General features: G+C 36.3%; 1 protein-coding gene across 1 annotated transcript; it reads left to right on the top strand.

The window, feature by feature from the left end:
- Positions 1 to 11,936: 11,936 nt before the first annotated feature.
- On the top strand, positions 11,937 to 19,746 carry LOC144979695 (transmembrane protein 141-like). Its single transcript, XM_078926619.1, has 4 exons — positions 11,937 to 12,106; positions 13,969 to 14,035; positions 15,926 to 16,123; positions 17,574 to 19,746. Exons 1-4 carry the CDS (start codon positions 12,062 to 12,064, stop codon positions 17,615 to 17,617), a joined length of 354 nt encoding a protein of 117 aa, XP_078782745.1. The 5' UTR covers positions 11,937 to 12,061; the 3' UTR covers positions 17,618 to 19,746.
- The last annotated feature ends 6,015 nt before the right edge of the window (positions 19,747 to 25,761 follow it).

Raw genomic sequence — 25,761 nt, 5'->3', positions numbered from 1 at the left:
GTTTTCCAGAGGAAATAATATACATACACAGGCCTTAACCAGTTTACTGTCGTACTCTGAAGAAACCCGTATTTAAAAATTTGGCCAGAAGACTCCTCCTTCAAATATCGATCGATTTAAATGACCCTCATCTTGTCAAGAATTTTCAAACATGGGAACGTTGTTTGTTGTTTTTTTGTTTAACCCCCCCCCCCACCCCAAGTTGAGGGTCATTTATATTGGTCAATGTTTGAATGACGAGTCTGTCTGGCCAAATTTTTAAATACGAGTTTTTTTGGGTTTTTTTTCCAGAGTACGGCAGTTGGCTGGTTAAAAAGGAATAAATGTTTATCCTTACTGTTCATAGAGTCGATTCGATAGCAGCGGGTGCTGTTGGCCTTTCTGGAGTTGTCGTGATGTTGATCTTGTTGTTGTTGTTGTTGTTGTTGTTGTTGTTGTTGTTGTTGTTGTTGTTGTTGATATCGTTGCACTTATTGCTGAACGGAAATGTTTTTATTGTCTCTGCTGCTTCTCACACTGCTGATATTTTCTTATTGTCTGTATTTTTTGTATGTGTGTGTGTGTGTGTGTGTGTGTGTGTGTGTGTGTGTGTTTGTTTTGTCTTTCTTTTGTTTGTTTGTTTGGGTTTATTTTGTTTGATTTTTTTTACCCCTTTTTTTTTAAATTTCTTTTTCGGTGCTGTCCCCTTTTTTTACTTCAAATGAAATCAAAACAAAACAAAGACGGTAAATATAATAATATTGAGACCTGGGTGCATATATTTTCAGGCCTGATTACCGAGCGCGATTACGGCCCTGATTTAATGTTGATGTAATGGACAATACTTTGCGTTGGTTTGAGGCGACGTGGACTTATTTTCAGGTCTGATAACCCAATTCTTTATGGGCTCATTGTTATAGATAGTATGCAGATGACGTCACTCAGGCCTTTGTTATTGTTTTTGCCATCCGCGTTTGTGAGTTGTTCTCACTAAACTGTATTAACCAGACTATAAAAGTTCATGGTTACACAGAGTTTGTGTGTTGGTCCGTTATACTTCCGGATGGCAATGTTGTGAACTCCTTGGCCAAGCGCTTTCTATCTATACTGGAAATATCGAAATATGACGTAAAATATTGTTCATTACAACAATGTTAAACTAAGCCTATAAGTTGGTTGGTTCGGATGTCAGGCCTGCATATATGTACACATTGGTTTGAGGGTATTTCCATTACAACAGTGGGACCATAACAATTTGGGTTATCAGACCTGCAGATAAGTACACATCGTTTGAAACCAATCATGCTATGGACATTTGGAAACAATAGCAATTAACAACATCGATATTTAAAAGAGAAAATCACCGATACAAAACGAAACACAAACAATATAATATAATACTTTCTTTATTATTATCAAGTATCACTGGGAACATAAACAATAATATTATTATAATCATAGTTGATCACTCTGACCTTATAGATAATTCCTGTCTCAACAGGAATGATTTTCACGATGACATTTTAAGTCAAATTATTTCTTGTCAATGTTTAAACCTTTATTCCTTTATATTGCTATCTAAATCATAATTTAAGTCGGGCAGTGACATTATTTCGCTATTGCGTTTCAATTTCAATTTTTACGAGGAATCGGCTGAGTTGTAATCTAAAAATAGAACGAGAATTGTCCCACTTTTTGGTCGTCCCATCCTGGATAAAGGGTTGCCAACTTGACTCGTTTTCCACGAATGAGATTGACGGAAATGTGAAAATGGAAAGGCTTCGGATCTAGGTACACAATGAAATAAGTACTCATCGCTTCGAATGGAATCAAACAATGAAACATTGGACGTTTCGGGTGCTAACCCTTCTGCCTTTCTGTCTATCTACCTATATCTGTATCTCAATCCATCTATTTATATTATCTATCTCGCCCTTTCTAACCATTGATTATCCATCTATCCATCTTTCTATCTATGCATTCATATATATATATATAATATAAATGGAGTCACTCACCTATTCGGCCATAAATAAGTGAGTGACTCCAATTATATTTTATATTAGCTCTAACCAACATTATCGAGCATTCTCGTACCTACAAGTACCCGCCAACACTCATAAATATATATATATATATATATTATATATATATATATTATATATATATTATATATATATATATATTATATATATATATATATATGATAGAGCCTATGAAATCGGGGTAAGGTCTTATACAAATGCCATTTATTATTATTGTTATTTCTCTATCTACCTATCCATCCATCCGTCCGTCCGTCCGTCCATCCATCCACCTACCTACCTACCTGCCTATCTATCTATCTACCTACCTACCTACCTACCTACCTATCTACCTATCTATCTATCTATCTATCTATCTATCTATCTTTTTTCCCGACAGTAGAGACTCCAACGGAGTAGGAAGACGACTGTATTTCTTATTTAAAAATGACACAATAATATCGTCTCGGGAGAAAGAATAAGCTTTCGTTTGGAGAATGTTTTGTGTATTTATTAGGTTAGGTCTTGCTTTGATCTAAGTGCAGTATCTATTTAATTTTAATAGTAATAGTGTAGGAAGTAGAGTAAACCACTCTATTTTAGGGAGCTATGTCTTGAAGTCATTATGATGCTGCTCTGCGTGGTCCAGCCGAAAGGTCCCGAGTTCGACTATTCGCCATGCTGTGGCAAGTCGCCTTGCCCTAGCTCCTTTTGAGGCTCTGCATTATTGCTAGTACTAATATCGCCTAGGTTATTCCAGTCTTCCCTTGGAATAGGCCCTCAAGACAACATTTCAACTCGGGGGACAAATAACGGGAATTTTATTTTGTTATTTTGCGTTTGACACAGTTGTTGGTAATTTGTGTTTGACAACCCCAGTCAGCCGCTGTGTACTGAGAAATGATAAGCTCCAGCTCATTCGCTGTAAAATCCTGAGTTCTAAAAATAACGTAGGAATTTACTGCGGGATATTATCAAGGTTATACATAATATACACCAAGAGAACTGGTATACCCGAAGTAACAGGAACAACAATTTCTTTATCCTTCCTATCTTTGCCCTTTCTTATTTGCCGGAATAATCGGGCAGAAATAATAACAAACTGATAGCTACATAAACATGATATTTTGGTATTGGAGAACTTGTTGACACCAACTATAATATTATTGTAGCTTACAGGGGTCAAATTTGTCCAGTACAGTCTTATCACGGTTGGAGATTGTGGAAGTTCCACTCAGTACAGACGTATATAGCGCATTTCCACTGTTTACTCAATTGGTACCTAATATTATTTGGTTCAGTCAATGAAGTATTCACGGTATTATTAATAGATATGTGACGTCAACTTCTTACAAACAAAAAAATAGTGTGACGCCAACCGTAGCCTTCGTTAACTTATAGCCTGACACAAGAACTTGTCTAATGACGTCATTTATAGGTTAGTGTATCGGTAGCCATCGTTATGTTATAGCCTGACACTGAAATCCAAAAGGACTGACAGTTTGACGTCATTATTTGGTTTTTGCACCGCCTAGTGAGTTGTCGTTAGTAGAGCTCATGGAAACAAGTTATTTCATTGGTTGAACTATTGAATACAACTCACGATTTGTTTTCTTTTGTGGCAAAGACTGGCATTTTGACGTCATTTTTTGGTCAGTGTCAGGCCATAACTTTACGAAGGCCACGGTGTATCGCCTATAGATAGAATGCGCTTGGCCAAGGAGTTCACAACATTGCCATCCGGAAGTATAACTGACCAACACACAAACTCTGCGTAACCATAAACATTTATAGTCAGGTTAATACAGTTTAGTGAGAACAACTCACAAACGCGGATGGCAAAAACAATAACAAAGGCCTGAGTGACGTCATCTGCATACTATCTATAGACATTTCGAAGTTTCCGTCACTCGGGTCATTGTTATTGGGGTTTTTTTTTGTTTTTTTTTTTTGTTTTTTGTTTTGTTTTTTTTTCCATCCGCGTTTATGAGTAATTCTCACTAAACTGTATTAACCAGAATATAAATGTTCAAGGATAGACATAGTTTTGTGTGCTGGTCCGTTATACTTCCGGATGGCAATGGTGTGAGCTTCTTAGCAGGCGCATAATATCTATTGACTTGTCAGTAGTAGTGCAATGCTCAATGAAACAATGATTCCATTGGTTGAATTATTGAATACAACTCATGATTTGTTTGCTTTTGTGGTGTTGGAGATGTCTTTTAATGTCAATTTTTGGTCAGTGTCGGGCTTGAGAGTTTTCGAAAGCTCCGCCCAATCGAGAGCTATTCGTTCTCAGACCATGAGCCTCTCATGCTTGTATACTTATTATTTATTCCAACACCAGAATGTGTGAAATCTATCTGTAATAATAATAATAATAATAATAATAATAATAATAATAATAATAATAATAATAATGATATTAGTAAGTCACGCGTTTAACTTGTACAATGGGAAGCACACACATACACACGCACACACTCACACATACACACGCGCGCGCGCGTATACTCTCTCTCTCTCTCTCTCTCTCTCTCTCTCTGTGTGTGTGTGTGTGTGTGTTTCTATCTATCTATCTATCTATCTATCTATCTATCTATCTATCTATCTATCTATCTATCTATCTATCTCTCTGAAGCCTCATCTATGAGTATGCTTAATTCAGTGTCGAGCAAGGTCAAAAGTCAAAGGTTGACGTAAGATCGAACTACGTAACACATACCTACAGTTCAACTGTACCAATGTTATAAGTCCTCTACTCCTTATTCTGACACATGGACAACTTGAACAACATTCCAGTAATGTGTATTATGTAGTAGGTACGTAGTTGGCGAGGTACGATCCAGTTAGCATTGTGTATCCACAGTTGTGACAGTGATGTGTGTGTGTTTGTGGTGGGGGTGATGGGATAGGGACTGACCCGGGTGACCTCAAGGACGGAATGAATTTATTTTCTTTAAAGAGGGGGAGAAACAAGATATAAATAGATCTAATTGTTATCTGTCGTCCCGGAAGAAAATGTGTATCTTTGTTGTTGTTGTTGTTGTTGTTGTTGTTGTCGTCGTCGTCTTATCATCATCATCATCATCATCATCATCTCATCATCATCATCATCATCATATATCATCATCATCATCATCATCATCATCATCATCATCATCACCATCGTCCTTGTTATTACCAGCTGTGCCACCACTACCATTACCATCACCACCACGACCACCACCACCACCCATTCATCATCATCATCATCATCATCATCATCATCATCATCATCGTCATCATCATCATCATATCATCATCGTCATCGTCATCATCATAATATTATCATTATCATCATCGCCATTGTCGTCGTCGTCATCATCATTTCTCTCATGGGATTGGGACTGACCCGGTTGACATCAGGGACGGAAGGAATTCGTTTACTGTTTTAAAGGGGGGAAAAAGAAAGATATAAATAGATCTAAATATTAATATGTGTCTGTATTATGTAACTGCGTATCATTGTTGTTGTTGTTGTTGTTGTTGTTGTTGTTGTTGTTGTTGTTGATGTCGTCTTAGTCATCGTCATCATCATCATCGTCATCGTCATAGTCATAGTCATCATCATTATCACCATTACCATCATCACCACAACCACCACCACTATCGCCACCACCCACACCACAACCATCATCATCATCATAATCGTCGTCGTCGTCGTCGTCGTCGTCGTCGTCGTCGTCATCGTTATCGTCATCATTTCTCTCAACACCGATATACATGTAATAAAATGCGTCTCCAAAACCCGAAGCACTTTCCAAACACATCTAAAACGTAAACACCGATGACGGTACGTGGAAGGAATTTTGGGGGTCAAGATGTTGGAATTTCCGGAACCCAACTACGTAAACTAATAAACATCTTTCTTACTATTATTATTATTATTATTATTATTATTATTATTATTATTATTATTATTATTATTATTATTATTATTATTATTATTATTATTATTATTATTATTGTTATCCATCGGAGCCATTTTAGGCCCATGGAGCCGGAGTTTATCCCGGTTTGTATAGCGCGAAACGGACAATAACAATTGCTTGCTACCCTTTTGATAGGACGCTAGTCAATCGCAAAACACTTTCCGTCAGTTCTACCCATTCACTGCTGGGTAAACCACGGGGTCAGAAAATATCTCGACTGCAACTGAGATCGCTCTTGGTCCCTTTGATTGTGAAGCGAGTGTCGGGACTAGTGCCGCGCTGAAGATCGGTCTGGACCGCGGTCCGACGGTCTTTTAGCTGTGAACCGAAGACCGGTCCCAGAGGGGAAGACCGGCGACGGTCCTCACTTCTTATCACCTTTCAACTAGTGCGGGGCGGTCCTTGCAAGGACCACGGTCCTACGGTCTCGCGCCATAGCCTACTACTTCCCCAGCGATTCGTTGCTTCGGTTGCCTATCTTCCACCAATCACCACCCATCCCACTTAATTAATCGCACCCACCCCCCTTTGCCATACACTAAACGACACAGACGACCATACAGGCAGACGACCACCAACCTCCACTCCGCAAACCGCCCTTTCGTGTGTGAGATGGGGGGAACAGGAGGCGCACGCCTTGGACGATTCCATTATACGGGGTAAATTTCAAAATTTACTACACCATAATGATCGCAATGACAATGATCTATGGTGAAGGCATGACCCCTCTTCTCTAATGGGTTATTGTTTGAAATGTATGTGACTACAAAAGATGTGTGTGTTTGTGTGTGTGTGTGTGTGGTGTGTGTGTGTGTGTCGAACCTAGCAAGTAGCAAATCCGATTTTTTGTTTTCTTTTGTCCATCTCTTGTCACCACTCCTTTCTATCGCAGTGTTGTCATTTAAAATAATACAATAATATTAAAATTTCGTTTGGTGTTTTTACTAATCAAATAATATGAGTTTCATTAGTTTCTTCCTTCCAAAAAAACCAGTTATAACTTCTGAATTTTAAAAAAGTCCAATAGAATATTTGGGGACCCCGATAGCTCAGTTGATAGAGCACTCTCTTTATACGCAAAGGGCCAGAGATCGATCCCGGGTGCAGTCGATTTTTTTCTGGATCCCTGTCTACTCAGCAATGAATGGGTAGCTGAGTTTGTTAGATCTGGCGAAAAGTCACCATCGACCCCTCTTCACCTCTTCCACCCCCTCTTATTATAACTTCACGTCTCTCTCTTACTCTTCAATGCTCGCTGCCCTCTAATGTGTGTGTGTGTGGGGGGGGGGGGGGTAGGAGTTGCGTGTGTGTATCAACGCCACGAACAACTCGATCAACGCCTTGGGCGATGCCATTATCTCCGTTAATGGGGATAAATTTCAAATTTTATTAAATTATCGAAGTAACAATGAAGTACGGTGAGCAAATAAAGAAGGCATCACCCCTCTTCTCTAATTAGGTTACAATTTGAAATGAGTGTGACTACTCCGTGTGTTTTACTCCTGTAGGCCACGGTTTTCATCGTGTAGCGGTCTTTAACGGTTCAAGAATGAACGATCCCACGCTCTCAAAGGTCAAACCGGTTCGAATTTCCAACAGTCTCTCAGGAATGTTCAATGTCGAAAAGGACCGGTCCTACTAGGACCGGTCCTCGCGGTCTTCATTTCCCAAGGACCGTAGGACCGTGGTCCTTAAGCTTGCCAAGGACCGCCCCGCACTAGTCGGGACCCCCAATATGTATTATTATTATTATCATTATTTGGCACTTATCATCTCAAAAAGGTGTGGTGTCTGGGTGAACTTCTGGGTGAACTGGATGCTTCAAATGTAATGTTAAGGTTAACTTATAAACGTTTATATATATATATATATATATATATATATATATATATATATATATATATTATATATATATATATATATATATAGATAGATAGTATGCGCTTGGCTAGGAAGCTCCTAACATTGCCATCCGAAATTATAACGACCAACACACAAAAATATGTGTAACCCCGCTTATAGTCTGTTTAATACAGCTTAGTGAGAATTACTCTTAAACGCGGATGGCAAAAACAATAACAAAGACCCGAGTGACGTCACCTTCAGTCTATCTATAGATAGAGATGAAGTTGACGTCACTCGGGTCTTTGTTATTGTTTTTTTTTTTTTTGCCATCCATGTTTATGAGTAATTCTCACTAAACTGTATTAACTAGACTATAAAAGTTCACGGTTACACATTAGTCTTGTGTGTTGGTCCGTTATACTTCAGGATGGCAATGTTGTGAGTTTCTAAACCAAGCGCATACTATATATATATATATATATATATATATATATATATATATATATATATATATATATATATATATATATATATATATATATTGCCTTTGCTCTATAACTATATCAGACTCCCAAGATATCAATGAACTCGAGTTGAATTGCATTGTTTTCCTTTCACGTCACTGTCCTCTTAAAAGTGATTGGGTGGCTGGGTTTGATACAATCTGACAGAAAGTACTTGCGATAGACTAATAATCCTTCGGACCAATAAAACCCATAGCGCTGGAGTTTATTTCGTCTTTTGTAGTATAATAGACGTATTTTCTTGTTATCTTTTGGATTGGATGCTAGTTTATTGCAAAGTACTCTCCGCCAGACCTAGTTACTCAATTTTTAATGGGTGAGCTGATTAAGATAAAATCTCGACTACTCCTGAAACCAATACCGGCTCCTTTGTTATGAGGCCCTACCACTTACCTTTCGGGACCACCCCCCTTCTCACTCCCCTACCCATCCTTTCTTGCGAGAGACTAACATCCTGGATAAGCGGAAGCAAGTAATTGTCACTACTCTTTTAACACTATTGAGACATGCTACTACTACAACAACAACAACTACTACTACTACTACTACTACTACTACTACTACTACTACTACTACTACTACTACTACTACTACTGCTGCTGCTGCTGCTGCTTCTGCTACTACTACTACATCGTATTTTTCCTCATGATCAATTCTCTGCACGTGCATACACTCACACTAATCCTCAAACCTCTCACTTTCAATTTTCAACTCCTTCTCATCATCTTTGTATCACTTTCAAAAGGATGGTAACTTAATTGGCTAAAGAATTTTAACGCTAAGTACCAATCCTTATTCAGTGCTTTTTAATACATATCTGGGCCAACAGGTAGCTTAGTGTGAGTTGAGGGGAGAGAGAGAGAGAGAGAGAGAGAGAGAGAGAGAGAGAGAGAGAGAGAGAGAGAGAGACGCGCACAGAAAGAGAGAGAGAGAGAGAGACACACACACACACACAGAGAGAGAGAGAGGAGAGAGAGAGAGAGAGAGAGAGAGAGAGAGAGAAGAGAGAGAGAGAGAGAGAGAGAGAGTCAAACAATACTTGTAAAAGAAATTAAGGTATCACAATCCATTTCTTAAGACTGCAAAGCTGGGATTATCTTTTTTTCCCCCTATTTTTTCTTCTTCTTCAAACAAATTCAAATATCAACAGCGTCAACTTAACACCTTCCTCCATTTTTTAAAAGATACCCCCCCCCCCCCCCCCCACACACACACACCTTTTTTTAAAATGTTTGGTTTTCATTTTTTATTTTTAAAAGAAAAGGCATCCACCTGTTAAGCAAAGGGGAATAAGTAAAGCAATAAATACTTATATTTTTCAAAAGTGAGGTTTTTCCCCCCCTGAGTATATTTACTCGTCAAGTGAGATAGTTGTGTTTTTATTCTTCTCTTTCAGCACATCTCTCAGGGGCGGTTGGTCACATTGTATTTAAGGCGGCACAAATCCGAAATACAGAATCAAATTTTATTGGTCTAGTTAATTTAACTTAATTTGACCTACTTTGTATGTGTGTGTGTATGTGTGTATGTGTGTGTGTGTGTGGAGGGCGGTATTGCAATTGTTTGCATATATGTGCGTGTATTTGTGTGTGCGTGTATGTGTGTGTGTGTGTGTGTTAGAATATTAACGAGACGTACTCACAAAAGAGCATCAATTATCTTGGACAAAACTTGTCTGGTAACTTTCACCTGTTCATTATAACGACTCACAGACGCAGCATGTCCTGTTTCCAACTGATTTCTTATATCTACAACGTTGAAAAGTTTATATTTAACAGCATCTGTGACATGGCTATTTGATTCAGAATGTTTCTTCGGTGCCTGAGAGATGTGCGCAATATCACTGAATCCTCCTGTTGTCCGTTATAGCATACATCACCAAAAATCAAGCAATAAAAACAATGAAGCGTTTTACGGCTTTCACTGGCAGTAAGCCATTCAACATTTTAAAAATAATCATTATTCAATCGGCGCTGTCTCCTCGGAGTGTTAGAAACTAAGTTAAAATTCACTGGTTTGTGTGGACCTAAATCTTTCACCACTATTTTCTCTTGAGGGGATAAGTGTCGGAATTGATTATCAATTAAAAAATCAACATGATTCATGATTGGTTACAAATTACAGAAATAACTTTTTAAAATAAAATGATTCAAGATAAAAACAGGTAGGTTTCATAAACAATGACAACAGCGATAATACTTTTCTCTGAATACTAACGACTAACGGTATGACACACAACTTTAGAATAATAGAATTTAAAAATCCACATTTAATTCCAAACGCAAAGCACTTGTTAACTTCACACACAATCAGCGACATCTTTATAATTATACTATTATTAGTATTAGACAATGCACACAATACAAGTTGAGTAGGGATCGTTGGGAGTGTGCGGGGATGAAGGACTCCGTGGGGTCAGGGATTTTTATTTATAGTACCATGGGGCTCTTCTCGGTGCATACTTTGTTTACTGTTCTTTTTTATATTTAATATATATTTAAGCAAAACAAACAATGATAAAATATATATTTATTGCCATTCTCTTCATCCGTATATCTAAGTGAAGCAAAGCCTCTTCTTTCAGTGATAAAACTGATATGGTTTTAATTTATCCCAAGTAGGACCTCAGGGCGTGCATCGCTAGATTGGCCGTCTTGGCCTAATTATTTTAGCAGTGAAAGACAATAGTTAGTTGGGGAGGGAGGGTGGAGGGAGATTGGGGAGTAGTAACTAACTTTCTTCAAGGTACAACGGAGTATAGGATAAGGACAGGATGGCCAAACGAAGACTGGCTCATATAAACAAAAAAAACTTCCCCACCACACCACACCCTCCGCTCATTGTCACCCCGCGCAGGCAACGGGGGAAAGATGAAACGTGCCGATTTGACGCTACCTTCGCGGAGCGACGCACGAGTCATCAAATATTAAATTCAAAACAAAAAGCAGTATGTGCTAAATTTTTAATTTTATCAAAATTGTAAAATTGAAGTTTTTTGTTTGGTTGACATGCTAATCTACGGAAAATATAGGGCGGCACAAAACAACTTCGCTCTATTGACCGACCGCCAGTGACATCTCTATTTATTCAATTGATGATAATGGTGATGATGATGATTGTGGTAGTGGTAATAATGATGATGATTTGATGATGATGATGATTATGATGATGCTGATAATAATAATAAGAAAAATGATGATGATGATGATGATGATGATGATGATAATAATAATAATAATAATAATAATAATAATAATAATAATAATAATAATAATAATAGTAGTAGTAGTAGTAGTAGTAGTAGTAGTAGTAGTAGTAGTAGTAGTAGTAGTAGTAGTAGTAGTAGTAGTAGTAGTCGTCGTAGTCGTAGTCGTAGTCGTAGTAGTAGTAGTAATAGTAGTAGTAGTAATAATAATAATGATGATGATGATGATAATAGTAATGCTATTATTATCATCATCATCAATATTATCATTGTTATTATTATCATCAGCGTCACCATTATCATTATTATTCAGCGAGAAAGAAATTTGACGATCGATATCAATCTTTTAAAAACACGAATGACAATAATAAACAAACCACCGGAACGCAACAAATCAGATGTTGCTCTTGTTACGAAACTTCCGAACAAGGGCAAAAGAGACAATGTTTGTAAAAGTTTTGTATCCAGTTTCATATTAAAATAGGACATTCATTTTCATTTATATATGAAATGAGTTCGGAAGACCGTGAGCAAGATATCGTCGAAAGATATCCGGTTTGAGTTTGAATTAAATTTTTAAAAATTATGTAATGTGAAAATATTATTTTGCATTTTTAATTTCTAAGGGAGTTTAATAGAAATTCTAAATGTAACTCACACACTTGAAACCAATGTCATATGAAAGAGCTGGCAACACAGATTACAAAACAGTTTGAATTTTGTTTCTTTCTTGATTAGAAATGTAGTTACGACAGTTCAAAGTCTGACATTTCAGACCGATTTTTTCCCCAAAATTCAAAGTTGTGACTGAAATCGCGTGATGTTAATAAAAGCCGGTTAAAACAGTCAATATGGAGTTCTTATCATATATTGTGTACCAAAATGTTCGTCTTATCGAGGACAATGCATTTACATTAATAAAGAGGAAGATAAACATTTAAAATTAACTATTAACACATTGTTACATAATATGACGCACAATTTGCTATATCACTTCTGGATTTATCCCCAATATCTCACTGAAACAATTGCAAATAATTCCCCTCTTTGATTTAATACATAGAGAATAAAAAAGGGTTTGAAAGTATTTAAATGAAAAGATATAAACATGTTACATTATAATGACATAATGAGTTTATTTTTACCTCTGGCAATTTAATTACATATAAATAAAATGGTAGATTGAAAAAGTTATTGAAACGGATTCCCTATTTTTATTAGAAGGAAAGTTCTGGCTTTTAATACTAAAAAAATGATGCTGAACCACTTTGGGTTTATTACTATTACATCATTTGAACTGACATTTCATATAATGTTATTTCTCCCCCCCCCCCCCCCTTCTCTCTCAATGTGTGGGGGTGTCAAAATTTATAACTAATACTTTTTACCATAATAATTATTAAGGCTAAGGCCTTTAGATTATGGATACAAATGATAACAAACATATCTAAGCATATGGGAAAGAAACTTGATGATTTGATGGCAAAATAAAATAAAATTAAAGAAATTGGTATTTTTATAATATTGGATTTCACAAAGAAAAGAAATATACGAACTTTTAAAACAAAAACTATAAAATGCCCATAAATAAAGTTGGAAAGTAGGTATTCAAAATAAAAACATAGTAGGTAAATAATAGTACTGAAAATATTATGGACTAAATTTAACATAATACATAACTAAATTTAAAATATCGATATGAATATCGATATCGTCAGGCAGCCAGGATGAGAAGATAATGTAAACATGGCATTTCGGCGCAGAGTTAAAAAGTGTCTGCGCATAGATATAGAGCCCTGAAATTTGGCATGAATAAAGTTTAGATATATTATTCTAAAAACAAGCGTTTTTATTTTAAAAACACACGCGGTAAATAAAAAAATAAATGCAATTGAAAATTGCCAAATTTTAACTTCATATAATTTCTGGAGTTATTAATGGATTAATTGGCACCATTTAAAAGGAAATTGAAAGACGAAAGTAATGATACCAAAATGTCTGCGATATTCCTCTTTATAACGAAGTTATGCATCTTTAATTTAACCCCCCAAAACGCGAACGGCAATTTCCAGTCACAACTTTCCTATGGGCGAGTTGGGTCACAATTTGACTTTGACTGCCACTGCTGCTGCTCACTAAACTGCCTCTATATATATCTATCACTTATTATTCTACCATTTTAAAAAATCTGATTTGGCTTTTGCTCTGAGTGATAAGACTTCTTCTTACACTTCTTACAGGCCTATGAACGGCAGACTTTTACTTTGAACCCTGCTTCGTTGTTATCTTACTGTTCCTTATTTGTTTGCACAGTACGCTTAATTATTACACACTACAATTTTTTTTTTTCAGAAAGTTTTCTGCTTGGACTGTTAAGATTAAATTATTTTTTATTCTATTATTATTTATACTAACAGCATTTCAAGAAGTATCAAGCCTGTCAGTCTGCAGCTTTTGCTTTCGGGTCTCTCACATTTGCTGGGGGTAAGTTATTTGATAAAGTGAGCATTTTTACAACAGCTAGGCCCCTGTCGTTAACTTGCTTTCTTTACCAGAGACCAGACTGTCACATGGACTCTCACTTAACTCTTGTGTCATTGAGAGAGATATATAGGGGGGGGGGGGGGGGGGGGGAGATTACATGTTTCATAACTAGATTTTCTTTACTTTGAATCACAATTATTTATTTAAGGATGGATTAAAATTTTATTTTACCATTTTAAAAAAGAAATTATTTATTTATTTATTTTGGTTTGGTGGAAGATGGGTGGGTGGTATAGGGCAAGGAGCTGTTTGACTTTCAATGATCATATCTTTGGATACATCCATTATTCCATCGACTACCCCATTTTTCTCAGATGCTTTCAAATCTGCACTGGCTACTGTTTCATCTGTTTCCCCCTTTTGAATTGCTATAGGCTTCACTTCTTCTGCATCTGCTTCAACTGTAGCTACAGCTATGACTTCATCAGCTTCAAAACCAACACAGGCCTCGATTTGGACATTTTTTGATATGTGTAAAGGAATCAAAATAAACTCCTTTAATCTAACCTTGGAGCTGAGAAGAAGAGAAGATTTATTGATATGTAATTCCCCCATTTCTACTTCCCCAACACTAAATTGAATTATTAGTTGAATTTTTAGTTCATTCATTTATATTTTCCCACCTTTGCCATTGAATTTTTCCTCAGTGTGCGTTTAGCAATAATCACTTTGTTGCAAAACTCTATTAACATAATCACAACAAGGTATTTGGGAACAATGTGGGGGCCACATACACCTTGCTAATTCTTAAATACAAAGTTACTCCCACCGTCTTTTATTGTAGTCTTATTTAAAATTGGATTTCGTTTGAATTCTAATTTTGTGCATTTCTTGGACTTAGCTGTGAGAATTCCAATTGTAAAGTAGGCTTTTGTTTTTTTATTTATCGTTCAATTATATTTCATCTCACAATATTCAGACAATGATTATTAAATTTGGTTACTAAATAATATTTTTAAAAAAAAAAGGTCAGAAAAAATTTGCCCCATTTTTAGCTTTACAACATTAGAAAATATATGGCTGTGGTTTCTTGGTTAACAAAGCAAGATGTCAGCAGGGATTATGCAGCTACATAATTAATGTAATGATTTAATGGGAAAACAAGATTTTCAGCTTAAAATGAAGAAAATAAGTTTCAGTACTCGATCAGATAAATGAAAATGAATTGAAAGTCCTAACTTGCATTCAAATCAATAAGTTGCTACTACAGCAGTACAGCAGATTGTAAGATATATTCCTGCTTCTCACAAGTGGCCATTGCTTCAAATGCTTCAATACGTCTTGTGACCAGTTAAATAATTATTATTGTTTGTGACCTCATAAGAATTGTTTGTATTTTTTTAAAAAATCATTTTTCCTCACAATGCATGCAATTTGTATAATTCATTCAGCAGAATTTTAATGAATAAAACGATGCTTGTTATTCATACTCTGACTAATTTCTGTTGGCAATTTCCCATTAAAAAAAATATTATATCACCCCCCACCTCCCCGATAATCAAAAGTCAAAGATGCCACAAAATCTTTGTTGCTTTCTCATTTTCCATGAGCCATAGGCGGTGGCTTCATCTGTATGTTTTTGTTGGGTTTTTTTCCCTGGTTACTGGTTCATTATGTAATGTAAGAAATTTAAGCATTGGGCAATGATTTCATTTCTGTTTGATTTACGTCATTATATATTGAATCACATTTTGATTCATTATTATAAATTAAATTTCAAATTTTTTTAGTGTGCCATGAAAAAACAAACACGTGAAGATATGAACGACTTTTAATCAAGTTTTTAATAAAGATTCTTTCTCTCTCTCTTCTTTTAAAATGTTTTCACAGTGACAGCTGGAACATTCTTTGCATGTGACTATGGCTACCGCAGGCTGAAGCCATCTATTAGTAGAAATTGGGTGATTGCTTTCCCTTTACTCAATGGAATTCTTGTTTCGTATGTCCTCGCCCAGAGAAGAACCGCTATGTGCACCAACATGTGGATGGCCATGGAGGAAAGACATTCAGTGCTGACGCCAGCTGAAGGTAAGAGGTGCATTCAGAGGATGTCATAGCACCAGGTGAAGTTCATCATTTTTTTTTGATAGGACAAAAGTACAACCCCCCCCCCCCCCCCCCGCAAAAAAAAAAAAAAAAGAAAAAACCCAACAAAAAACACCCATAATAAACAGATGAAAATGATGAAAATGCAATCGTGTCTATTAAAGTTGAACACCACCTTTCCAAGCAATCCAGGCCTAGTACATTTTGGATAGAAAAAAATATACATTTGTTTGTTTGAATATTCCTTGTAGATACAATATGTTATGATGTTGTATGGAGTGGCTGGATTTATTTGCCTTTACAAGTATTCCATACTATAACTATATCCATGGTTTATTACAATTATTTGTTTGGACATGGCTGTGTTTACAATATATTTTGGTGTGTGTAATGCTCCTTCACCTTTAATCAACTTCTGTCAGACACGTCAATGGCTACAGAGTGATCTACCCTTTGCAATTAAGCTGAACCAACCACATTACTTAGTTCAATTAATCTGAGTTGTTTCTTCTGCTTGAATCTATGCCAGATTTTGGATTGTGTTTTGTGGTCTCAGACAAGATTAGATTACTGCTTTTCTTACACATTGATCTTTTTTTAAAACTCATCACTTTAGTCTTATTACTTTCTATTTGTGACACAGAATTGCTCCAAGTTCTGATGAACTGTTTGTCTATTTTTCAACTATAAGAATTGAGTGTCTCTGACTAATAAAATCCCGTCCTTGTAGCCAATGAAAAATTGGAGTTTGACCAATGTCAATGATATCCAGTTTCCTTGGGGTCTGTTGTGGGCTATAATTATAAGATAAAGCACTATTGACCTGCCATCATTATCTGATCGCTGAACACGTTCATGAATATGAAAAATAATCACTTTGTCAACTCCTACTTCTAGCAAGTTGAAGAAAAATGTGCTGACCGTTGATGTAAAGATTCTTGGCAAAGTTGACAAGATGACGATGATGAAGAAGGATAATGCTGCCATTTTTGAGTTTCCATACACGACAGTTCATCTACGATAACCAAGAATGAGGAGAAAATCCAACAGCATCTTCTAACTCAAAGTTGCGATCAGTTCTGATCGCTGATAACTGATAGCCATTCTTTCTTGTCTTATTGATTTGACATATAATAAAGATTGATGATTTCATTTGTCCACACTCTTAAACAATGCTTTCTTTGCAATCCTCCTCCCTTCCTTCCTCTGTTTTTGATTGCTTTGCTGTAAGACAGTGATGTCATTTTCTGGTCCCCCGTTACAGAGAGGTAGCACTTTAGTACTAAAATGCTCCCCTAAAATCATACAAAACATGGCATGCTCCTTGTTCACTTGCTTTAGTTACATAATGTACTTTAAATTTGTAGATTATGTCTCAAGATTATAATGTGATTCAGAATTTTACCTTGTCTTTATTTTTTTTCTTCAACAGAAAGAAGAGCAGAGCGATTGAAGAAATCAGAGTCAGAGGAGTAAAGACCAAAGACTTTAGAGCTTCTTTCAAACCGGACCACATATATATATATATATATATATATATATGTGATTGTGAACAGCAGAACTTATATATATGTGATTGTGAACAGCAGAACTTCTGGAAACACCCTAAGCTTGCCATGAAATACAGAACAACTTCTGCGTTATATCATCCTCTGGATTATCAACATCATATTTTCATTGTGAATTTATTTTTCATTCTCATTACAAAACACCTGCCTATTCCAACATCATGTCACTGTCTTCAGAGGCAAATTTACCTCTTTTGTTGTCAAGGGTTGGGTAATGTCTAAGGCTTATTTGTCAAAGTCTCAAGTTGTGTGGTGAGCGGTAGTGATTTACAACAAACCTTGTTTATGAATAATTCATTAATGTGTGGGTGTATTGTATTTTGTGTTTGTACCACCGAATGCCTTGCTCATGGTGACACGCTGGACTGTGGGCTTCCAACTTGATTTCATATCAAAGATTTAATTGTCACAAAAGTTTCTCCTTGGGGCAAAGTTGCCCCATATAACTGTCATCTGCATTTTTTGCGGCCGCAAATATCAGGGCGATCCGCAAACTTTGGCAAATTTCCCAAAATTGGCAAATCATGGCAAGTTGCAGGGTTGTACATGAAGATCAGCTTACTGACAGCTTTGAAATTAAAACTGGTGTCAAGCAGGGATGCTTGCTCTCTCCATTCCTGTTCATCCTTGCCATTGATTGGCTAATGAAGGAAACCTCCAAAGGGAGAAGAAATGGGATACAGTGGACCCCCTGGACACAGTTGGATGATCTGGATTTTGCAGATGATTTGGCTCTTTTGTCCCACACCCAGGACCAGATGCAAGCAAAAACCACAATTATAAACAGCCTCTCGGAAACAATTGGTCTAAGAATACACTCTGCAAAGTCAAAGGTCTTGAGGATAGGTACGCGTCAAAGGGAGCAGATCAAAGTAAAAGATCAGGAACTCGAAGATATAGACACTTTCTGCTATCTCGGAAGTATAATTGACAAGGATGGAGGCACGGAAGCAGAGGTGAAAGCACGAATAGGAAAGGCACAGGCTGCATTCACATCTTTGAACAGAGTTTGGAGAACTAAAGATATCTCCCTTCAACTAAAGCTAAGACTTTTCAACTCAAACGTGAAGTCTGTCCTACTGTATGGATGTGAAACTTGGAACGCATCACAGGCATGTATAAGGAGGGTACAGATTTTTGTAAACAGATGCATGCGTAAGCTACTCAGAATAAAATGGATGGATAGAATAAAAAATGAAGAAGTATGGAAAAGAACACAGCAGAAACCAGTGGGAGAGGATATAGGAAGAAGACGATGGAGGTGGATTGGACACACGCTTAGAAAGAATGACTCAACTTTAACAAAGAAAGTATTGGACTAGAACCCTCAGGGCAGAAGATCAAGGGGAAGGCCACGAGGAACATGGAGAAGAATTAAAGAAGCTGATATACAGAGAAGTGGTAAGACCTGGAATGAGATAAAAAAGTTGGCTCAGGATAGAGAAGGATGGAAACTGTTTGTCTGTGGCCTATACCCTGACCCAGGGTGAAAAAGGCAATGATGATGATGATGATGGCAAATTTTGGGGAAATTGGCAAATCGCGTGGCAAATTTGATAAAAAAAAAGAAGCGAAAACAAAATAATGGGAAAAAAAAGTGCGAAACTTGAGAAATGTTGCAGCTTTGCCTGGGCCCAAATTAATGGAAGCTACTCTCTACGGATAATGATCTTTTAAAATCTTTGTAACAACGCTATTCATAATGTAGCCTCCTTAAATGGAATAAATTGTCTTTTATATTTTTTTTTCTGTATCGTGTGTTAATTTTTACTGAAATGTTTAGATCTCCTCGGCAAATTTTTGGGCAAATTTTGGTCTTTTTGGCAAATTTCTTGGCAAATTTTGGTGTTTTTTTTTGGCAAATTTTGGCAAATTTTAGGTCCCAATTTGGCAAAAAATGCAGATGACAGATATAATGATACACATTTAGTTTCAATGATTTGATAGAGTGTTCATTAATTTGATAAATGGCAGTTTATGTACATAATGTAACATAAAGTGAATATTTAATATTATATCTTGCTTTGGAATTTTAAACATTTTTTCTTGCTTTTGTCTTCTTTTTTAATTATTTAAAAGAAAGTTGAAGTTGAAGCATTGATCTCAGCAATTATACAACCTGTCTTAAAAATGAGAGAATTTATTTACAAAGTTGATTTTGCAAGTTCAGTGAGAGCCAGTACCTCATGATTGTGAAAAATCAAGGAAGACAAGAAATTTAAATTATTTGCTTCTTGTAAAGTTGGTTGCAAAATGTTTAAAGCAGCACATGCTCATGGAGAAGGAAAATTGAGGTAAAACCAAAAATCTTGAGGATAATGACACATTTCGTAACTTCAAACGTATGTTGACATGACACCTGTTAGGCGATATGACAATTTTTTCAGAGACTACTCTTTTTGACAGCCGGGTACTCATTTTACACCGATCATCTGCGAGCAGGCAAAAATTATTGAGTGGCGTATTTTCGCCCCCTTATTCTGTGATCTTGACAACCCTGGAAAACCACATAATTTTCCGGTCCAGGGTTTGCACTGTAATCCCATTCTAAGACAAAGACAGAAAACAACTCGGAAAGCAGATAACAGAGGATAGAAGTCACAGCAAGTGACCTCCTGCCCACCATGGGAGGTCAAAGGACCCCTCCCATCCTTAAGACAACTCAGTTGATTCCCTACCAAGAATACAGTCATAACACAAAAGGAATATGAAAAACAATTCTTTTAGTCAAGTCATTTTATTATTACTTACAAATAATATTTTTCTTTACATAAATAATAATTTTTAGGGTTTACAAATGCTTACAAATTACAATTGTACAAAATCACAATAGCAATAGCAAAGGCGAAATTGTCATTAACGTTAACATAATGTCCATTTGAAAAGGGCCAAATGGAATAGAATTCAGAGAGAAAGATGGAAAGAAGTTTTTATTGCGGCATCTTCAACATGTTTGCCTTAAAAGATTTGCACAATATGTCGAGCTTAAAGTTAAAATACTGCAACAAGTAATACATGGAAATTAGGAGCAAACAGATTTTTTTTAAAAGCTGTTATCAGTAGAGCATTTGGAACAATGACTTCCAAAGAGCAATGGGTTAAAAAATAATACCCAAAAAAATTGATTGCAACCGAATGACTACATCTACTGCTTAGGTGAATCCAAATGATACCTTTCAAGAACAAAGATACAAAGTCACAGGAAAAGGAAAGAAATGACAAGGGAAAGAGGATATAACAAATGGATTGTTTTTGTTTGTTTTTATGGGTTTTACAGCGATTGGGACATTTTTGTTTTGTTTTAATTTCTAATCTGGAATGGCGTTTTTTTTGTAAAATAAAATCCAAAATATTGTAATCAAATTCCAAAATTTTGCAAAATAAAATTTCGATTCATTTTCGTAAAAACTGACAAAGTTTGTTTACACAGGTGTGAAGTGTGCTCACCATGTGAGATATGACATGATTTGTGGGTGTGTTTGCGTGTCAGTGTCACTCCCCGGTACAACAGTTACGCCTGTCCCGGCTATTGAGCCTTTCTTTTAGGATCTGCTTCCTTCCCCCCTGGTTAACCAAGACTTGTCTAATGGTTTTACTACTAGTAATGGTAGTGATGATGTGGTTGTTGTAGCATGTAGCAGTAGTGATGTAGTGGTTGTAGTAGTAGTTGTGGTGGTGGTAGTAATGGCAGTGATGATGATATGGTGGTAGAGATTAAGTGTGATACAGACCAATGATCCATCACATATACATTTTTAAAAATTCCATGACACACCATAGAGTCGACAATGTTATATGGAAGACTTACAACCTGTGACCACTGAATTTGTTGAGATTTCTATTTGAACGGTGATAAAATTGTTTACATTAATATTGTGATATTTGGGCGTTTCTGGTGTACAACAAAAAACAACACATTTTTTATTTCGCCCTGTTCAAATACAGATAAATCAAAACAAACAACACCCAAACATTTTAAACATTAAACTTACTGGGACAGTATTGGGGGTCATCTTTAGTTTATCAATTGTTTGTTTTTAAGGGTTTTACTGCGCTTGCAACACATTTAGGTCATTTCAGCGCCATTAACAAGGAAGAAATGGGATAGTAAAAAGCTTTAGAATTACAATTAAAGCTCCCAAGAAAAGTAAGACAAAGGGGAATTAGTTTAAAAAGACGACATATGTAGATTCAAAGAGCATAATACCAGTGTACGTAGTTTGAGATTCCCTAAATGAACTAAATGTCTCACCCAGACACAATCACAGATCCCGACTAAGAGGAACGCACTCAAATGTTTACAAATCATATGTTAAATTTTTTTAAAATAACTACATTACAGAGAGACTTACAAGTAAAAAAAATATCATTTCCCATGTAATGATAAATATACCTTCGTCTATTTTCCTCCTCCTAGCCAAGGATTCCGGCCAGGGTCAGGACAAAATCTAAGAAATCTCATTCCAAGACAAAGACAGAAAGCAATTGGAAAACAGCTACAGGGGGATAGAAGACAGAGAAAGTACTACCTCCCTGCCCACTATGGGAGGCCTCAATACCTACCCAGTATCAATACAGTGGAATCCTGATATTGGAGTTCACTTTAAAGTAATGACTTTATGCGAATTCCACGGTATCATTTAGCCTAAAGTTTTTTTGTTTGTTTTCCTTAAAATTCTGGTCTTCGCACATCAATCGATTCTGCTAAGCATTACGATCATGCCACTAATCGTATGTCAGGTGTTTTTCTTTTTTTTTAAATGCCAAACCTCATTGTTTTTAAAGGGCGAAATATGCGGCAAATACTTTTTTTCTAAACAAAAAAGATGAAATATGTAGCTGACATGCAGAAGGCAAAGTTATGCGGATGTGGTGGCATTTTCCTGGAGGGACAGAATTATTTGTTCAGTGTAGTGACAATCAGCACGGGATGTACATAAAATATTTATAGAGTAATAGATGACCAGGGATGTGTGTGTGTGTGTGTGTGTATCGGGTTTTTATTTTTATGCGAATATGCAAAGAAACTAAAAAATGCAAAATGTGCAGTGGAAGGCGAGATATGAGGCCGCATGGTCCACATGTTTCTGGAGGGCCAGTATTACGGGTCTTGCAACACATTTAGATCATCTCAGCGCCAGAAAAAGATGAACATAGTTTCCAGAACTCTTTAAAAAGCTTAATGGTAGAAAATCTGGATATAGATTGCATTTATTTCAACAAAGGCATTTTTTTATGACACATTGTTTGAGCAAGATATAGAGAGCTGAGAAAAAAAGGAAACAAAAGAGTCAGGGCAGTTACATATATAGTGGACTCCGGATAAGACGATGCCCAGGGGAACCGAGAAAAAAATCGACTTATCCGAAAATCAACTTAACCGGAGTGTAACCAAATGAGCAAAAACGCATTTGATCAAAGCAACCCAATCTAGAATAAGTATGTCCCTTCATATCGCGCAGTCTCTGTAGTGGCCATCAGAGGCTCCTACCCCCAATAGCCCCGTAGAGGAATCAGAATATATAAAATCGGAATTTGAGATTAAAAAGCGGAATCAACTTACTGTTATTGACTATGACATGCTTTGCAGCAGAAAATGTAATAGACAATCCAAAAGTACTCACATGATTAAAAATATAAAATGTGTAAAAATGTACAGATTGTGTAAAGACTAAGAATGGCGTCAAATAATAATAGAGAACACACAGGTCCTGGCCGTCTGAGAACAAAGTATTGAATGGATGGATTTAACCTTGTCAGGACTCCCCTCCCCCCCCCCCCCCCCCCCCCCCCCCCCCCACCACGCACACACCTAATCAAACAAACGCGCGTGCCGGTACACACACACACACACGTACACAGGGCTAAAATTAAATAGGGAAAGAAGCTGACCGTACTCAATAATATTATTACCGATTGAAGCCAACATATAATATTACCAAGGTCATTGACCTCACGAATTGGAGTCACAATAATAATAATAATACTTCGGTCAACCCCCCTCCCAAACATATATTATAATATTATCCGACATCAGCGGCACACACTTTGAAGGGACTAATCATACACACAATGTGTGTTGATTGACCATAGGAGATGCTGACGAATAAGCCATAGCTCACTTTTTTTTCACTAGAGATTTTAAAAAATATTTTCCTCGATGGGAAAGGTGGAAAGCGGAATTTTTGCTTTGAATGTGGAATTTATACCAATTAAGTGAAATTATTCTGCGAAAAGCGGAAGGGTAGGAGCCTCAAGGTCAGGCTTCTTGTAGATCGTCGAGACAGAAATAGCTGGTATGCCAATTTCCTATGCGATGATTTTCTGTCGCGTGCCAAACTTTCCAAATGCATCGAATCGTCCTTTTCCGCGATAGGTTTGCCATTGTAGTTGTAGACTTGACTTGAATTCTTCTTGATAAAATTGATACTAATTAAGAGGACCATTACATAGGATGGCTTGGAAATAGAACCAAAAAAAAATATTGAACTTGAAGTTGCGACAATGTAAAATTTGAGACGGGGAAATTAAAGTTATTCAATACTGCTTATGTACATTGAACACGGACGTCAGGCAAAGCACCTACATCACACCAATCGTTCGCGGATATTCTTAACCACTGAAAATTCTTACTGGTAGCTATCTTAACCAATGGAAATACTTGTTTATTTGTGATTTTATTGTAGTCATGAGTGATAAGAACATCGACTTAAGCGACATCGACTTATGTGGAGTTTTTTTATTTTTTACTAATGTTCTATAGGAAGAAGGGGGAGGGACCAAGAAAAAAAATCGACTTGGGTAAAAATCGACTTAGGCAACGTCGACGTATCCAGAGTGCACTATATATAATTTTCAAATCATATATTTAACTCATTATCGATGACAATTAATGATACAATTCAGTCTTTATCACTGCATGCCACTAGTTTGCACGTACAGATAGACAAACACGCACAAAAGGTTAGCCAATAGTGGAGAAGTTTTGGCACAGTGTTTTCAACATAAAACTAATCCTCTCTTCTAATTGCCTCTATTCATGTTTTTAAAATTTATTTTATAAGAAAAAGAGGCTGTGCAAAAATGTCTCTTTTGAAAGATTTAGATTCGCCACAAATATACTTCAACAGGAAGTTCGGGTTTTTCCCCCATTTTCTATGGTTAAACAATGAAAAAGAAAACAAAAAGTGATCTGGCATAAAAATGATTGTAGTTTTAGCTTTTTCAACACTTCTCAAATAACTTAGATTGGGGTATTATTGTGGCGAATTCTTATGAAAACAACTTTTTAACTTGCCACAGCTTCATTCTTGACAGATGGTCTCAAAATGTTATTTTGTCGGGATGAACTTGATACTTAAAATTGAAGTAAACAAATAAAACAAGAGTTAAATAAAACTCGTCATTGACAGTTATTCAAGTTTTGTATCTTTAACTTCAAAATACTTAGTTTCTTAGTTTTTATAAGTATAAGTTTGTCTCACAACTCAATTTTTCAAGCTCATTCCAACATAATACAAGGTTGACACAGTGGGTAACACATATGAACCAAATATAGAAAAATTACTTCAAACACGCCTTTTTAAAAATTCAAACACGCCTTTTTTTTAAACGCAAAAAAGCTTTGAACTTTCATGCAATAAAATTCCTAGATCAAGGGGATTTTAGGCCCCATTTAAATTACTCCCTTTGATGTAAGAAAACTCACAGAGGGTTCCTGACAACACAAAGTCATTGGTGTGCCAAACGCATACAATAATTTACAAAATAGAGAAACAAAATTGATGACATAAGAATATACCAGTAAAATTAAAGTAAAGATTAATTGAGGTAGATAACAACTGTTTATAAAAGAAAATAAAGCTGCCACGGCTATCCAGACAGCACTTAGACTTAGATGCCCCAAAAAGTGGTGTAAATAGACATCTTTGATACAATTCCAAGTTGCTCTATTCTGATAACTTTGTTTCATTTGAGGATTCACTGTACCGTCAACAGGGGTAACTTAGACTCATGGGGAAAAGTTGCCTCTGTGAATTTGGAGCATTTTGA

The sequence above is a fragment of the Berghia stephanieae genome, chromosome 9 (genome assembly GCF_034508935.2).
Source record: "Berghia stephanieae isolate SIO BIC M18660-M18661 chromosome 9, UCSD_Bste_1.3, whole genome shotgun sequence".
NCBI classification, from domain to species: domain Eukaryota; kingdom Metazoa; phylum Mollusca; class Gastropoda; order Nudibranchia; family Aeolidiidae; genus Berghia; species Berghia stephanieae.
This window is presented reverse-complemented; position numbering and strand designations above follow the sequence as displayed.